This window comes from Myotis daubentonii, chromosome X (assembly GCF_963259705.1).
Source record: "Myotis daubentonii chromosome X, mMyoDau2.1, whole genome shotgun sequence".
NCBI classification, from domain to species: domain Eukaryota; kingdom Metazoa; phylum Chordata; class Mammalia; order Chiroptera; family Vespertilionidae; genus Myotis; species Myotis daubentonii.
In genome coordinates this window covers 4222122-4240468 of record NC_081861.1, presented here as the reverse complement: position 1 = coordinate 4240468, position 18347 = coordinate 4222122, and the positions used below count along the sequence as shown (strand labels likewise).

General features: G+C 51.1%; 1 protein-coding gene across 12 annotated transcripts in view; it reads right to left on the bottom strand.

The window, feature by feature from the left end:
* RBM10 (RNA binding motif protein 10) overlaps positions 1-18347 on the bottom strand; it is a 30659-nt gene that overhangs the window by 5215 nt on the left and 7097 nt on the right. For 3 of the 12 annotated variants that reach the window (XM_059678978.1, XM_059678976.1, XM_059678977.1), the window contains exons 3-10: positions 10085-10268; positions 8364-8594; positions 6324-6393; positions 4407-4480; positions 2943-3029; positions 2473-2565; positions 389-449; positions 122-298 (exon numbers count right to left, since the gene is read on the bottom strand). In XM_059678978.1, coding sequence (XP_059534961.1) covers positions 122-298; positions 389-449; positions 2473-2565; positions 2943-3029; positions 4407-4480; positions 6324-6393; positions 8364-8594; positions 10085-10268 — 977 coding nt within the window. Of the gene's footprint in view, positions 1-121; positions 299-388; positions 450-2472; positions 2566-2942; positions 3030-4406; positions 4481-6323; positions 6394-8363; positions 8595-10084; positions 10269-18347 lie in introns of those variants that run through there. The other 9 variants (XM_059678979.1, XM_059678980.1, XM_059678984.1 and 6 more) reach the window with 7 other exon arrangements.

Genomic DNA, 18347 nt, shown 5'->3' with positions numbered 1-18347 from the left:
CACTAGCTGGAGACCCCTGAGAGGACGACTAGTAAGTCCTGGTCAGCATCTCTCTGGCCTTGGACAGCGCAGCCCAGACACCCGAGGGCAGGGAGGAAGAAGGAACAAACAACTGACTCACTGTCGTTGGCGTTCTCGGAGCTTGGCTCTGAGCCCTGGGACAGGGACTGGGAGGCCAGCACTCCCTGGGCCTGGTAGGGCTGCGGCAAGGGGAGCAGGCCTTGGCTCAGCTCCCGTCCACCCAGCGGCAGCGTCTGCTGATCCAGCCTGGCACCCATGGGCAGCTTCTGCTCTGCCTCTGTCAGGGGAGGCAGGAGACAGGGTAGTGACAAAGGCGAGGCTCCAAGGCTGGCCACCCTCTTGGGAGCGGGGAGGTGTGAGGCCTCACCTGACTTGGGCACACCGCATTTGAAGCACTTCTCACGGCGTTTGAAGTTCTGGACGCCACACTGTGAGGCACAGGCCAGGCCGTCAGAGTGGGGCGGGGGGGGGGAGGGGGAGGCTTCCCGTTATGCCCTCCAAACCTGGATCCGTAGGTCCCCCAGGGAACCCTGGCCCGCCCCGGTAAAGGGAGGCTCCAGAAGCAGGAGGCAGGGGGCTCTGGCTGTCATTCTCAGGCCTCTGAATCTCCCCTTTACACGGTCTCAAATCTGTCCCTAGTGCCAATCCAGCTCAGGAATCGACAACTTTACCACCCAGGAAACTGCTGCCTCCTCCGAGGTACCAACTCCCAGGACCGTTCCTTTAGTACAGTGGTCGGCAAACTGCGGCTCGCGAGCCACATGCGGCTCTTTGGCCCCTTGAGAGTGGCTCTTCCACAAAATACCGACTTCTGCGCATGGGCCACGAAGTTTCAATCGCACTGTACGTGCGTGCCCGCACGTGGTATTTTGTGGAAGGGCCACACTCAAGGGGCCAAAGAGTCGCATGTGGCTCGCGAGCCGCAGTTTGCCGACCACTGCTTTAATAGGTTCCTCTTCCCCAAACTTGCTTCCCTGTTCAGAAACCTCCGATGTTTCTCTCCCTAAAAGCCAGGAGTCCCTCTCTTGCCAGATTTCCATTCTTTCTTTATCTCAAGGACTAGGTTGGGTCCTGCTGCTCTGGAGAAATCTGCCTCTGGAGACCCCCCCGCCAACGCAGCTGCCACACTTCTCTGCTCCAAGGTCAGGTACGGAGCACCACTCTTGTGCCAGGCTCTGCCCTGCATGCCCAGGATGTGGCCTCTGCCCTCAGGGCTGACCAAGAGCACAGAGGGGCAGGTGAGTGTGTGGGTCTGGGCACCAGCAGGGCCCTGAGGGGCACCGCTCACACGGCTTGGGCAGGTCAGCAGGGATGTCTGATCTGGGGAAACCAGAGGTTTGCTGTAGCTGGTGAAGGACAGTGAGGAGACAGGCAAAAGCCGAGGCTGGGGAGGAAAGGTGATGCTAGGTGATGGAGGATGGTGCCACTGAAGCTCAGAGTTATGGGGGTTTTAAGCAGAGAAGGCCAGGGGCATGTGGTTCTGAGGAACGTTACAGGTGAGAAGGTAGGAAAGACGCCAGCATACCAGAGAGGGGCCATGGTGACTGTCTGGGGGAGGGGAGGACTGGCCTGTACTGTGGGAATAGCAGGGAGGGCATCTCTTTTTCTTTCTTTCTTTTTTTTTTAATCCTCACCTGAGGACATTTTTCCATTGATTTTTAGGGAGAGTGGAAGAGAGAGGGAGAGACAGAGAGAAACAGCAATGTGAGAGGCACACTTTGGTTTCCTCCTGCATGCGCCCTGAGCAGGGCCCAGGTCAGGGAGGAGCCTGCAGCGTGCCCTTGACCGGAATCGAACCCGGGACCCTTCAGTCTGCAGGGCAACGCTCTAGCCACTGAGCCAAACCTGCCAGGGTGGGAGCGTATTTCTATAATGGCAGTGACAGGACCCTATGACCAACAAGATGTGGGGGGTGAAAAAGGGAAAGGAGAGAATTCCCTGGTCTTGAGGAGTGTGAAAATATAGGGGGAGATGGAGTTCCACTGTTGCTTTGTCCCTACCTCTCTGACAGTAGACACCTGCCTTCTGGCATCATTATTATTTTTTTTTTAACACAAAAGCCTAACCCCATTCCTAGGCAGAATTCACCTTGAGGAGAGGGCCGGGGACTCCCCAAGCCTGCCCTCCCCTCCGGTCTCAGGACTGCCACCCAGCTGTGGGGGGTAGGGCTACAGCTTAGGGCTGCTTGTGAGGCTGGCCCCGGGCGAGACCTGCACCCATGGCCCCTGTAATCAGGAGCAAGTCATGGCTCAGGGCTCACCCACAGTGCCACCTCTCCGGAACCTCAGCTTCCTCTCCGGGGCTAGAACTACAAAAGCCTGCAGCCCGAGCCCCCAGTCTCAGGTGGACATGGCTCTGTCACAGTGGCCTTTAAGGTCAGGTCACCTAACATGGACTCTCGAACACCCTGTGCCTTCCTTCAGAATAACGGCTGACGGCAAACGGTGCTACCTGTGGGCCAGCAGCTGTTCCAAGTGTGACCTTCTCATCACATTTTAATCCGCCCAAGCACCTTTGGGGCCATGTCTCATTACTATTCGCATGCTAGAGATGGGAAAGCGAGGTAGAGAGAGGGAAAGGGCCATGATCAGAATCCAGGTGGAGCTGGGAGAGTCTCATTCCAGCCAGTCTGGTCTGAGGTCCGCATCTTACACACCATGTCATGCCTCCACTATCACTAGTTCATCGTTTACATAAGTATTTGTTGACCATATACTGGGACTTCCAGCAAGAACACGCTTCATGAGGGCAGAGCCTGGCACCGAGTAAAAGCTCAGTACACACGGGTGGGTGGGTGAGTGGCAAGGAACTGTGGCCACTGGAGCTGAGCCAGCCCTCAGAGGTCCCAGGGGGACAGAGATGTTGCCGCCACGGCTGCTGCTGTTTCAGTCCGTGGCCGCCCCTGCCCACCGCCCCTGTACCTTGTTACACAGCCAGTCCTCATTGATCTTGGGCTTGGGGTCGCTGTAGTGCATGGACACCTTCTGGCCCAGGATGCTGAGCGAGTGCTGCAGGAAGAAGCAGAGCCGAGTGAGGCGCAGGCAGCAGTGCCCCAGCACCGCTTCAGCACAGGAGAAGAGAGTGAGCGAGCCCTTCAGCTGGATGGATGAGGGACAGGGAACGGAGGGAGGTCGGAGAACTGACGAGGGAAGAAGGAAGGGAAGGAGGGAGGGAAAGCGCCACAGCCCTGGGGCGCAGCTGTTTGCTGCCTTTGCAGGGCACGCGCGCACGCACACGTGAACACAAGCCAACCGGGCACACAGGGCTCGGCTGAGCGACGCTTGCCTGACAGTGGGGAAACCCCCACTCGGCCCTGACACTGCTAGGCCACACTCAGGGCCAGCACTACACAGGCTACACTGGGGATGAGGGGGGGCGGGAAGGGAGGGAGAGGAGAGGAGAGGAGGGGAGAGAAAGAGAGAGAGAGAGAGAGAGAGAGAGTACACGCGCACTAGTGCTGGAGAAGGGGAGAAAGAAAGAGCCATATTGAAAAGATGGAAGTTCCTGCTGGGAGGCTGTCTCCCCGTGGCTGGCTGGGTCCGGCACTAGCCTAGGGACCGGCATCAGCCTAGGGACCGGCAGAGATGGTCCCAGGGGCGGCCCTGCTGAGCCCTCTTCCGACACACCTGCCCCCAATGCTTCCCGCCAGTGTCAGTGCCACACACCAGGGAGCCAGGCTCTGGGTGGGCAAGCAGATCCTTGGGTCTCTCAAGGTCCCAAAGCTGCTGGGGGAGCAGCCCATGCCACCCCGGGAGAGCAGGCTCCCCAGCAGAGGGCCGGTGGGGACTCCTGTGCAGGTAGGTGCATGGGAGGACTGGGGCCGCAGGTGAGTCCTGGGGAATAAAACTAACACGCTTGACTGGTACTTTATTTACATCAACAGAGCAATGCTGGCCTCTTGTGTAGGAATCAAAGGGCTGAACTCACATGTGGGAAGAGCTGGTAAGACGGGACTTGCTAATGATTGTGCCAACAGCTACATTCCCCCATGGCTGGATCCAGCCATGCCTGAGAGTGGAACGAAGTACTGGCTCTACCTAACCCCAGGGCAGGACAGTCCCCCTGGGCGTGGGAACCTTGGTGGAAGACCCTTCCTTCTAGTCTTTTCTCTGAAAGCTCTGCCCGGAGAGGTGGAGGGGCAGAGCTGGTGCCTGGCAGGGGAGGGGCAGGTGGTGACTGTGGGCTCTTGATGGGCTGCCCAGTGGGTAGCGAGAGATGGAAAGAGGAGATATTGAGGGTCAGGAAGGGGGAGAGAGAGGGGATGGGGGAATGGGACACAGGGCCACAGGGCAGGGAACTGTGTCCATAAGAATCAGGCGATGGGGAGCGCTCGATTACAAAGTAGTATTTGTTTGGGGGGGGGGGTTCAAGTGCGGCAAAGCAACCTGATTGGCTTCCATCCATCGTGTAGCGTCCTGCAAGTGACTAAACTCGACGAAGGCGAAGCCCCGGCTCTGACCTGGAGACAGCATTCAGATACAGACGCAGTGGGTTAGTCAACAGCTTTGGACACACGGCGTTCCCGGGGGCGGGACCCGAGGGGAGAGGATGGGGGCAGAGAGGGAAGGGGGAGAGGAGAAAGGAAGAGAAAGAAATAATCAGAGAGAAAGACCATGGGGTGGGAGGCCAGGTAGATGACTGGGAGGAGCAGGAGAGAGGAGAGGAGGAGGAAGGAAAACAGCCAGAGAGAGGAGGGTGGGTGGGAAAAGATATACACACGCCAGCTGGGAAGAAAGACAGAAGTGGGGCTCAGGCCAGCCCGGGGTGACAGAGACGGAGAGAAGGAGCTGAGAGGGAAAGGGTACGAGTAGAGATCTGTCTCCAGAGAAAGAAGGAGGGCAGGTGGGCAGGCTGCTGGCTCCACATGGGCCAGGATCAATGACAAATGGGCAGGGCCCAGCACAAGGCCAGGGGAGCCCAGGAGGGGCCCTGTAATAGGTGTTGAATCAAAGGAGCCAAAGGAAAGCTGGGTCGAGCTGCTCGGTGAGGCTAGGAAGGATCCAGGCCCATCAGGAACCTGGAAGGTTAGGGAGGTAATGTCACCTCAGCCTTACCACAGTACATGGGAGGTGGGCCCAGTGGGAAGAGTATAGCCACCCACCGTCCAGGTCCTCCTAAACAGCAGGAGAACGGGGGCCGGGATTGGCCAGGCAGGCCTTGAAGAATCAGTGGGTATCTGGGAGACGTGCCCAGGGCCAGAGGAGGCTGCACCTGGGGCACGACTGTGGGCAGAGACCAGAATCTTAATAGCACGTGGCTGGGCCAGGGTGAAGTAGAGCAAGACCTGCAGGCTATCAAGGGAGACTCCAGGCCTGGCCAGGGCTAGGAAAGGAACCCGGGCCTTGAGTCTGCAGGAAGCAGCTGTACCTTCAGAGGCGTACACAGGGAGGGCGGAGATGTGGCGGGGCTTGAGGGGTGCATGCTTTATCTCCAAAAGAAGAACTGTTAGGATGCACAGGAGGATGGAATGGTATGATGAGAGATAGATAGATAGATAGATAGATAGATAGATAGATAGATAGATACAGAGAGACATAGTGAGATAGATAGATAGATAGATAGATAGATAGATAGATAGATAGATAGATAGATGATAGATAGAGATATGAAGGCATGGGGAGGAGAGAGTCTGAGATGGAGAGAGAAGCCCAGGCAGAGTGAGGCCCCACTGTGCCTGCCTTGGGGAGCCTGGGCCAGAGATCCTGTAGAGACAGCTCCCCCCAAAACCCCCTACTACCCTCAGGCCAGCTCCAAGCAGCCTGCAAGAGGGAGGGAGGGGACAGGTGGGCCAGAAATTCTGGCTGCTCCTTGGGATGAGCCCTGGGGTGAGAGCCATCCCCTGCCTCCCCTCTTGGGATACATGGGTGGGGCCATGCCGGACCTACTTTCTGGTCAGAGGCCGTTACCAGAAAAATGTTGGGGCGGGGGGGGGGGGGAGTGAGGGCAGGGAAAGGAGAAGAACGGAGAGGGGAGGGGGTATATTGGGAGGTGGTTACCATCTCAGATACTCAGAGTCCCAGAGAGGAGGTTCCCCGGAGCCTGGCCCTGGCCCTGCCCCTGGGGAGCGCTCAGCTCGCCTCAGAGCTGCACCTCCTCCCCAACAGCCCCTCCAAAGAGACTGCTGGCCAGAGCTGTGAGGAGAGCAGGACGAAGGGGGGAGAACAAGAGGGGGACCCCAAGCTGCCCATCCCCAGCTGTGGTAGGAAGGCAGGGGAGGGAGGGTGAGGAGGAGGCAGAGGCAGGAGGAGACTGGTGGCGGAGGCTGGCCAGCAGCAGGGGGAGGCACTGGAACAAAAGCTCACCTGAGGATTTGTTCCTCATCAGCCGGACCTCGCGTGCTTGGATGCCATGGGACTGCAGCTGGCCACGGATCTGTAAGGGGAGATACAGATTGGGGCCGGCTCAGCACAGGGGGCTGCTGGGTAGCTGAGGCCGGCTGGAGGCCTCTAGGCCTGAAGGGGCCATCGGTGATGCGCGCACACACACACCATCTCCTCTTCCTCTCAGGGCTTTCCCCCAAATGACCAGAGCCCCAGACCCACACCAGTACCCAGTCTCAGCGTTCGGCCCCGGACTTGGAGAGTTAATTGCAGAACCGGGCCTGGCGCAAGGTGAAGCATGGCAGCATGATGAGCCTTGGGGCAGAGAACGATGAGAGCAAGCGAGCCTGGCCATGGAGAATGGTGGGCGGGGGCGGCCTGACCAAAGGCTTGGTGCAGCCACAAAGCGAGGAAAGCTGGGATGCAATTCTGGCCCTTGGCTAAGGGGCTGCCCTCTGCTTGCATCAAGAGACCCATGACACACATACGAAACCAAGAAGGACTGGGGTCTGAGCCAACGCCAAGCCATGTTTGCTCCTAGAACCTGAGTGGAGCAAAACCTGGGGCAGACACAAAAAGGTGTGGTTTGAAGTCAGCCGGAGGGAAGCTGCAGAGGCAGTTCGGGGTCTGGCCCAGGTGCGGCAGGGTCTCTAGGCCAGTGGTGGCGCTCACAGAAGCCTGAACGCCTCTGGGCCTCGGTTCCCTTATCAGGTTAAACAACAGAAAGGAGATTAAACACGCACACACGCACACGTAGGAGGATGAAAAAGGACACACACAGGAGGTCATCAGGACCACAAACACTCAGGAAGGGCTCAGGACACAGCAAGAATTAGGGCTCTGGGGTCCACCTGCTCGGTTTCAGACCCCAACTCTGTCCTGCCACTCACTGGCTGGGACTTGGGACAAGCCACTTCACTGCTGGGGGCCTGGCTTCCTCATCCAGAGAATGGAAAGACAAAGAGTACCTTCTCCGAGGGGTGGCTGTGAGGATTAAGTCAGAAATCCTCAAGAGAGGCCAGCACTCAGTACTGTCTGACCAGGAATGGGCCAGGCGGGTCAGACTGGAGGGTGGCTGGCAGATCTCAGAGGAGAGCTGAGCAGAGAATTCACAGGGAAGGGGGGTGGCAGGGAGGAGGAGGAGAAGCAAGGAGGCTGTTCTAGGGGCCCTCTTGGGGTTTTACTGGGGCTCCTTAGGGGAAGTCTCCAGGAGCAGGAGCAGGAGAAAAGGGAGGAAGATGGAAGGGAACACAGTGTGGAGAGACTGTTAGCAGCGGAGGAAGGAAGTCAAAGAAAAAACCCAAGGCTTGTCTGGCTGGAGTGGCTCAGTTGGTTGGAGCATCGTCCTGTGCATGGTTCAATTCCCGTCAGGGCGCACACCCAGGTTGTGGGTTCGATCCCCAGTTGGGGCATTTACGGAAGGCAACTGATCAATGCTTCTCTCTTTCTCTCCCCCTTCCTCTCTGAGCATTCTTTCTCCTCCCTCTGTTTCTGTCCCTGTCTCTCTCCCCCTTCCTCTCTCTAAGCATGAGGATTAAAAAAAAAGAAAGAAAAAAAAGAAAAAACCCCAGGCTTGTGGCCAGGCCAGTGAGGGGATCTGATGCAGGTGACAAAAGAGGGCAGGGGGAGGGGTGAGAAGAAAACCTCAGAAAATCCCATGGGGACCCTTTCCACCAGCATCACCTCTACCACCAGCAATGCCTGGCATTGGGCCTGGCATTGGGCCTGGCCAACGTCTGGCCCTCGACCCACATACGCAGAATGGACGAAGGACCAGGGGCATGTGCGGGAGGAATGCTCTGCTCCCTCCCGCATCCAATCTATCCGCCACTCCGCTCCTCCTTCCAGACCAGGAGACAAGGCCTGCCCGAGGCCAGGTCAGTGCAGGGAGCCGGGAGCCGGTGGGGAGAAGGGGTGAAGGTGCTGAGGGCAGGGTGAGGGAGAAGTTGAGGGCCCTGGAGGAGGAAACCCAGCCTGGCCTCCTGCTCTGCCACCTGCCCGGGGTCATGGGGGGGCACGTACGTCATCCTCAGTGGCTGCCTGTGGCAGCATCCTCAGCATGACGATGTTACTGGCCTTCTCCTCCTCCTCCTCCTCATCCTCCTCCTCCTCCTCCTCCCCTTGCTCCGTGCGATAGTCCTGGTCCCGATAGTCGCCGTCTCGGGGGAAGCCCGGCGGGCCAGTGGGGCTGTGCCTGTGCCGCCGCCGCCGCCTACGCTGAGTCTCGGAGCCCGGGGAGGCCTCGTAGGAATCCTGGCCAACAGAATAAGATGACAGACACCAGACGCGTAGTCAGTCTGGGGTGGGCCTGGGGGCTGGCCACTGGCTCTCTGAGGCAGGCAGGCTCTGAAAGCCAGGGCTGGGCGGGCTCCGGCTAAAGGCCTGGGGCAGGCAGGGGGGTAGGGGAGGCCCTGTTAGTCATCCTCCCCGTGACGTGAGGACTCTGGGGGCTGCCTTGGAGGGGAGTGGGGAGAAGCCGGTGGCTCTGTTGGCGGGGGGAGGAGCTCCCACAGACTGGTGGCCAGACACTGCTTCGATCTCCTTGGGAAGAGGTGGTCTGAGGTTGGCACGTGAAGCCCCGCCCTCTGTGTCTCCCTGCTCCTCCCCAGGCAGCTCAGCTAGTACTGTGCACAGTTGTTCCTTGTGCCACAGAAGGCCGTGCATCGCTTGTGATTCCCAGCCTGCGCCTGGGCCCTGCAGCCAAGCTGTGGGTATAGGAAGAGCTTAAGATCTTGGTCAGAGCCAAGCCAACGTGCAAGGGCCACAGCACGCCTCGTGGTTCCTGATCCTCCGCCTGCCCAGCCTGTCGCCACTAGGACCCCTCCTAAGAGGGTGTGGGTGCTGGCTCCTTGGATGCTGCCCAACCCATCCTTCCAGGACTGAGCAGGCCAGGCTGGGTCCACCCCCCACCCCCCGCCCTCGGGAGGGCCAGATGATTCAGCGCTCCACTCCTATCCTTCCCACCGCAGCTACCCTCCCCAACTGGGAAAGCTGGGCTGCTTCCCACAGGGGTCTCTGCATTAGACACCCCCCACCCGGAGGGAGGCCAGCGGCCCACACTCTGCCCTTCCAGGGCTGAGGCTGCAAGAGCACCCTTCCCACCCGCCAAGTAAGGGAGCTGCCTGCTGGCTTAGACCAGGGCCCTGAATGCCCCTCAAATGGGGTTTCCCTACGGCAAGGCTGCCTCCCCCCTCAGCTGAAGGCTCCCTGATGGGGTGCATCGTGCCTCCCTCCTCAGACTAGGGCTGACCACCAACATGGAGCACAGAGGACAGGCCTCAGCAGGGCCCTCCCTTCTGTCTAGGGGCTCTGGCAGCGCGGGAAATGCCCACGCCGGCGTCCCAGAGCTGCTCTGTGTGGTGAGAACTAGTTTCCCAGTGGCCCTCCCGCCCCTAGACGCCGAGTGCCACTGAGAGGCGCTTCAGGAGCCTTGTACTGGCTGGGAGCAGGCATGCACGGCTTGCAAACCGTGGGCCCTAACTGAGTCCTGGGGAAGAGGGAGAGAGGTGGTGGCGAGGGGCCCCCAGAAATACAGAGCCAAGCATATGGAAGTCAGGGAGCCCCAACTAGGGAGAGGAGCCCCCCCCCCCCCGAGGGGGAGTGGGGACAGACCCTTCAGGTGAGGCAAAGCCACTGAGCACAGTCCAAAGGCATGGGAGCTGAAAGCTACCTGCAGTCAGACGGAGGCCCTGCTGGAGCCACCCCCCGCCCCCACCTGGCCAGACCGGCCCTGCCGCCCTCACCTCTGCACTCTGCTCCTCGGAGGAGTCATCATAGTCGTGCTTGCCCTCCTGGCTGCCATACTCGCGGGGGTACGAGCGGTAGTCCATGTCTCGGTAGTCATGGTCCCGGCTGCGGTTCTCCCCACTGTCGTCCTGGGAACGGTCGGTGGCTCCATATCGGCCAGTCCTGTCCCCACGACCACCCCTGGGGGAAGGCAAGTGGGAGGGGTCACAGGGCAGTCCTTTCTGAAACGTGCAATAGGTGAAGCTGAGCCCGACCCACTCACTCTTTGTAGACCCTCAGCCCCAACCCGCGACAGGGGTCCCTAAATCCGGATCCCGCGGGGCGAGCGGGCTCCCACCTCTCTCACCAACACAATCCACTCCTCTCCTTCCCTCCCTCGCCTCTCCATTCCATGCTGTCTTCCTCCCCTGGGCTGCGGGTGTGGAGTCCTGACCTCCACCCAGGACTCCAGCCCAGTTCACTCTCTACACCCCAAACGTGAGTGAGTGCTCTACAAGGCAAAGCCAACTGAGCCCAGTCCTATCATTCCCTTCAGTGTCTCCCTCTTACTCTCAGGATAAAACACCAAAATGCTCACCAAGGCCCTACAAGGTCTGCAGGGTCCTGCAGGCGAAGGTTCCTGCCAACCTCCCTCTCTATCTCTGCCTCACCTTGCATTTTGCGCCCTGCCTGTCTCAGTCACCTTGCCAGCACTAGCAGCTGTTTCGTTTAAACTCCCACTGCAATAACTGTAAAGTCATTATTGCAAAGTTGACTTAATGTGCATTTCTTCAATGACTTAAAAAAAAAAAGTATTAGACTGGCCCAGCCGGCGTGGCTCAGTGGTTGATGTCAACCCACAAACCAGGAGGTCATGGTTCAATTCCCCGTCAGGGCACATGCCTGGGTTGCAGGCTCGATCCCCAGTGGGGGGTGTACAGGAGGCAGTCAATCAATGATTCTCATCATTGATGTTTCTGTCTCTCCCTCTCCCTCTCCCTTTCTCTCTGAAATCAATAAAAATAAATTTTTAAGTGCCCTCCTCAAAAAAAAAAAAAGAAAGAAAAGAAAAAGTAAACTAGATTGAGTTCTGGGAAATGAAAGAATCATACCCATTTGGTTTACTGCCCTAGTCTCCAAAGCTTAGCTTAGTGCCTAGTACTCAGTAGGTGCCCAATATTTTATTTTTTTGATAAACTAATGATTTAAAAAGTATTCTAAAAGCAACGAATACATGTTTACTTAAAACAAAGAAATACAGCCCTAGCTGGTTTTGCTCAGTGGATAGAGCATCAGCCTGTGGACTGAAGGGTCCCAGGTTCGATTCTGGTCAAGGGCACATGCCCGGATTGCAGGCTCAATCCCCAGTAGGGGGTGTGCAGGAGGCAGCCAATCAATGATTCTCATCATTGATGTTTCTCTCTCTCTCTCCCTCTCTGAAATCAATAAAAATATATTAAAAAAACAAACAAGGAAAAACAGACACCATATACACTACCACCAGCAGGAGCCCAGTCTTGGTCAGGAACAACACTAGCATGTCTATTAGTAACACTGTTCTAAGACACTAGCTAAAACAACTCAACAAAGGAATGAAGAAAAGAGATTAAAAGTTGGAAAGGAGAAGGTAAAATCAGCAGTACTTGTCAATGATATAAGGATATAATCTGCAGAAATAAATACCTGCCTGTATTCAGGGTGCCACTGTTTAGAAAACAGGAAGATCCCAAGTATAACTGCATCAAGAAGATTAACTAACCGACACGTGCAAGATCTTATGACTGACTACACTTCACTCATATAAACCAGGATACATTTAAAATGGGTCGGTAATTGCTCTAGCTGGTGTGGCTTAGTGGATAGAGCATTGGCCTGTGGACTGAAAGATCCCAGGTTCAATTCCAGTCAAGGGCACATGCCCGGGTTGCAGGTGCAATCCCCAGTAGGGAGTGTGCAGGAGGCAGCCGATCAATGAGTCTCTCTCATCATTGATGTTTCTATCTCTCTCCCCTTCCTCTCTGAAATCAATATATCTATATATCTATATCTATATCTATATCTATCTATATATGTTTAAAAGATCCTTAAAAAATAAAATGGGTCAACAATTGACTGATTTTTTTAATCCTCACCTGAGAACACGCTTAGAGAGAAGAGGGGGAGAGAGAGAAACATGGATGTGAGAGAAACAGGCTCTGACCAGTGATCGGACTCACAACCTTTTGGTGCACAGGACAACGCTCAACCAACCGAGTCACTCTGGCCGGGCTGAAATGGGTCAATGATTTAGATGGAAAAAAATGAAACATTAAAAGTAGAAGAAAACATGGGATAAATTTCTTGATAAGCTTGAAATGGGGAAAACTATGACACAAATCCAACTGCCATGGAAGAAAAGATAACTAAATCCGACTTCATGAAAATAAAACATGTCTGCTTGGAAAGAAACATAAACCATCAAACACCAAGTGAAGACAAACAACAAACTGGGGAAGATACAAGAAAAGGAAAAAGGAAAGGAACAGAATTCACAGTAAAGAAATATACACGATTTATATTTGAAAAGATGTTCCATCTCAATCATAATGAAAGATGAAAATTAAAATCACATTGGGCCCTAGCCCGTTTGGCTCAGTGGATAGAGCGTCGGCCTGCGGACTGAAGGGTCCCAGGTTCAATTCCGGTCAAGGGCATGTACCTTGGTTGTGGGCACATCCCCAGTGGGGAGTGTGCAGGAGGCAGCTGGTCGATGTTTCTCTCTCATCGGTTTTTCTAACTCTCTATCCCTCTCCCTTCCTCTCTGTAAAAATTAATAAAATATATTTTTTTAAAAATCACATTGGATACACCGTTTAAAAAATAAACATTTAAATGTTATTTTTGTGTATTTTTCTGAATCATTCCTATTGTGGTAGTATATACAGAAAAATGTACAATTTTAATCATTTTTATGTGTTCAATTAAACGGCACAAAGTATACTGATAACAATGGATAATCTCCACCACTATTTCCAGAACCTCTTCATCACCCCAAACAGAAACTGCGTGCTCACTGAACAATAACTCTCTGCACAACCTCTATTCTACTTTCTATCTCTGTTAATTTGCCTATTCTAGGTACCTCTTTTAAGTGGAATCACATATGTCTCTGTGTTTGACTTATTCCACTTAGCATGTTTTCAAGGTTCATCCATGTTGTAGAATGTATCAGAATCTCATTCCTTTCTATGGCCGAATATGTATGTATGTATGGTATATACCACATTAAATTTTTTTAAAATTCCCACTGAGTCCTGACTGGTTGCTCAGTGGTTAGAGTGTTGGCCAGCAGACTGAAGGGTCGTGGGTTTGATTCCCAGTCAAGGGCATGTACCTTGTTTGCAGGCTCGGTCCCCAGCCCAGTCGGGGCGAGTGTGGAAGGCAACCAGTCGATATGTCTCTCACGATGCTTCTCTCTCTCTCCCCCCCCCTTCTCTCTCCCTCCCTTCCACACTCTCTCTAAAGATCAATGGAAAAAGATCCTCAGGTAAGGCTTAAAAAAAATCCTTACCCAAGGATATGTAACTTTACAAATTGATTTTAGAGAGAGGAGGGGGGGAGGGAGAGAGAGAAACATGGATGTGAGAAACATTGGTCCATTTCTTTTAGTATGTGGCCTGACTGGGGATCGAACCCAAAACCTGGGTATGTGCCCTGACCAGGAATTAAACCTGCCACCTTCCGGTTGTACTGGACAATGCTTCAACCAACCAAGCCACCCCGGCCAGGGCTGGTATACACATTTGGTTTATCCCTTCATCTGTTAATGGACACCTGCATTGTTTCCACCTCCTGGTTGTTTGGGTTATTGTGAATAATGCTGCTACAAACATGGGTGTACAAGTATCTGTCTGAGTCCCTGCTTCCAATTCTTTTGGTATATATCCGAGAGTGGAACTGCTGGATCACATGGTAACTCTCTATTTAATTTTTTGAGAACTGCCAAACTGTGTTCCACAGCGGCTGCACCAGTTTACATTCCCATCAGAAACACACAAAGGTTCCAATTTCTCCACATCCTCACCAACACCTGTCATTCTCCATCTTTTCATGTGCTTACTGGTCGTTTGTATATATTCTTTGGAGAAATGCCTATGCAAGTCTGTTGTCTATTTTTGAATTGGGTTTTCTGTTGCTGTTATAGGAGCTCTTTATATATTCTAGGTGTTAATCCCTTATCAGATATGTGACTTGGAAATATGTTCTTCATTTTATGTGGATTGTCTTTTCACTTTTCTGAATAGTATCCTTTGATGTATGAAAGTTTCTAATCTTGATGAAGTCAAACTTCTTATTTTGAAATAATTTTAGATTTACAGAAAGCTCAAAGATAACAGAATTCTAGTACACCCTTCACCCAGCTTCCTCTAATGTTAACAGAAGTTAACTAAGCTGTACACTATATTAGGATTTCACCAGTATTTCCACTACTATCCTCTTTCTGTTCTGTTCCAAGATCAAATCGAGGCTACCATATTATTGCATTTAGTCATTACGGCCCCCTCTGGTCTGTTAAAGTTTCTTGGTCTTTCCTTGTTTTTTGTGTTTTTTTTCCTGTTGTTGTTTTTATGATCTTGACAGTTTTGAACAGTACTGGCTAGGTATTTTGGAGAATGTACCTCAACTTGGGTTTGTCTGATGTGTTCTTGTGATTAGACTTGAAGTGGTAGAGATTATGGTGTTTTGGGGAGAAGAATACAGTAGATATGAGCTGCCCTTCTGATCACATAGTACCAGAGTGCACATGGTATCAACATGTCTTATCACTGGTGATGCTGACCTTGATTATCTGGTTGTGTGGTAGGATCTGTCATATTTCTCTGCTGTAAAGTTTCTCTTTTTCCCTTTCTACTCTCTACTCTTTAGAAGCGAGTCACAGTCACTAGGACCAGCCCATCCTCAAGAGGAGGGGAATTAAGTTTTACCTCCTAGAGTGAAGAGTATCTATCTATCTATATATATATATAATTTGGAATTCTTTTATAAGGAAGATCTGGGATAGAACGCTTTTAACTTAACAGATCTTCAAAAGTCCAAATGTCTGACAGTAAACTGTTGGCGAGGCTGTATGAAGAATAGGCATTCTAATATTGCTGGTAAGAGTGAAAGTGGAACAATCCCTATGGAGGGGACTTTGGCAATAGCTGGCGAAACTAAAAAATCTATATACTCTCTGACTACCAGTTCTCCTGGGAATTTAATGGACTGATATGCTTGCATACATACAGAAACATTATTCACTGCAGTACTGCTTCTAACAGCAAGGGCCAAGAAGCAACTCAGCAGGGTCAGGAAAATTCTGTTTAAAACAAAGACTAACCAGAGAGAGAGAGGAGCCCCATCAAACATTAAAACATATTGTAAAGGTGGGACAACTGATACACAAATGAACAGATCAGTGATGCCAACATGTCCACAGTACAAACACAACATATGGAAATTTAGAATAAGCCTAAGGTTGCATTTCAAATGAACCGGGGGGGGGGGATGGATTAATCAATAAATAATAGTTGTAATAACTGGTCCAGGAATCGGCAAACTACAGCCACTGGGCCAAACCCAGTCACCTACATAAAGTTTACATATTGTCTGTGGCTGCTTTCAGGTGCGTAGCTGTGACAAAGACCATATGGTCTACAATGCCAAAAATATTTGCTATGTGGTCCTTCACAGAAAAATTCTGACCTTTAAGAATATAAAGTTGTTTATCTACTTCACTTCTTACACCAACTAAATTCTATATGGATAAAAAATTTAAATCCTTGAATAGAAACCATAAAACAATTAGAAAGAAAAAAAAATGATGACCTCAAGAATGGGAAAAGGCTTTCTAAGCAAGACAAAACCCAGAAGACATAAAAAAGAAAAAAGAAAACCTGCTTCATAAACATTTAAAAATATCTAGAGTGTAAAAAAATACCATAAACATGGAATGAAGCAAGTACGGTGAAATGTTAACGATAGAATCCAGTGGACGGGTACAGAGGTGTTCACTGTAAAATTCTTTCGACTCTGCTGTATGCTTGAAATTTCACAACATGATACTGAAAAAACACCTATAAAGCTAAAAGATAATTAACAAATGGGGGAAAATAAAATGTCTCCAGACATTTTGGTTGGTTTCCAATATTTTAAAAAATATATTTTATTGATATTTTTACAGAGAGGAAGGGAGAGGGCTAGAGAGTTAGAAACATGGATGAGAGAAACACCGATCAGCTGCCTCCTGCACACCTCCTACTGGGGATGTGCCCGCAACCAAGGTACATGCCCTTGACCGGAATCGAACCTGGGACCCTTCAGTCCGCAGGCCGATGCTTTATCCACTGAGCCAAACCGGTTAGGGCATTTCCAATTTTTGATAATTGCTCATTCATTTAACAAATATTAACATAACATTTGCTATGTGTCAGGCACTGCTCTAGGTGCTACGGATATTACCTTGAATGAAATGAAGTCCCTGTCCTTGTGAGCTCCGCTTGGAACCAAAATTGTTTCCTTATGATAAATGGCTCAGCATGAAGTGGCTGGTATGAGTATTCTTAAGGTTTTTTATATGAACAATGCTTTTTCATATTTGCTTACTATAGGTATCCCTCAATATTTGAACTCGTCATCAGAATTTAACAATTGAATAGATTTGAATAAATGTTCAGATTAAATCCTAACCCTCTGACATTGAGAATATAAACCAAAAAAATTTGGATATTAAACTCTTACTATCTTTTTTTTAAAAATATATTTTATTGATTTTTTACAGAGAGGAACGGAGAGAGATAGAGAGTTAGAAACATCGATGAGAGAGAAACATTGATCAGCTGCCTCCTGCACATCTCCTACTGGGGATATGCCCGCAACCCAGGCACATGCCCTTGACCAGAACCGAACCTGGGACCCTTCAGTCCGCAGGCCGACGCTCTATCCACTGAGCCAAACCGGTTTCGGCACCTCTTACTATCTTAATTCAGGAAGAGAGCAGCCCTGGCTGATGTGGCTCAGTTGGCCCAGTGCTGTCCCATGCACTGAGAGGTTGCAGGGCATATGATCCCCAGTAGGTGGCATGCAAGAGGCAGCCAGTCCATGTTTCTCTCTCTCTCAAATTAAAAAAGGCCACCATTAATAAAATATGTAAAAATCAGGAAGGGAACAAATTTAGATAGTAAGGGAGACTTTTCATTGGCCTAGGTGCATTTTGATTAAATACCATTCAAAGGCCGACCCTGTTCATAATACATTTCTAGGAAGCTGGACTGAATCATAATATATGAGGACTTCCACAAAATGAGTATATTTCTAGAAAACATAAAATGCCAAAATTGGTAGACGTAGACAAAATGATAATAAAATACTCAGGCCCTTTTACTTTTTATTTATTTTTTAAAAATATTTTTATTGATTTCAGAGAGTATGGGAGAGGGTAGAGAGATAGAAACATTAATGGTGAGAGAGAATCATTGATCGGCTGCCTCCTGCACACACCCGACTGGGGTTCGAGCCTGCAACCCGGGCGTGTGCCCTGACCGGGAATCGAACTGTGACCTCCTGGTTCATACGTCAACACTCAACCTCTGAGCCACACAGCCAGGCACAAGCCCTTTTAAAGGTGAGTTTTACCAAGCTTTTAGGGGACAGATAATTCTTATATGAGTTTCTTCAAAAAAGAGAAATAGCAAAAGTTTCTCAATTCATGTCATGAGGCTGCTTTGTTTCAATGCAACATAAACAGAAAAGGATATTATAGGACCACTTCACTGATGGACACAGATGCAAATATCCTAAATACAGTCTCTAATAAAATGTGTTTAAAAATATTTAAACATTTCCTAAATAATTATTCTGCCAAAAATTCATGAGTAAAGATTAGAAAAATCCAAATGGAGAAACATCTACAAAGCAACTCACTTGTACTTTTTCCCAATTTATTCTTTTTTTTTTTTACCATTTTAATTTAGTAAAATGTTTTTCAATTACAGTTTACTTTCAACATTATTTTGTATTGGTTTCAGGTGTACAGCACAGTGATTAAACAATCATATACTTCATTTCTTGAACAATTCAGTTCTCCACCAAGTTGTTCACAGAAAAATGTCTCGGTTGTCAAACCAAACTTCGGTTTTCATCCTGACACCCCTTTCATGCTGAGGTATCAGCATGACAAAAAGAAGCATGTCTCAGGCAACAGATGAGAGAATGCTTTCATTGCTGGTGAAATCAACCATTAGCACAATTTTAAAACGTAAA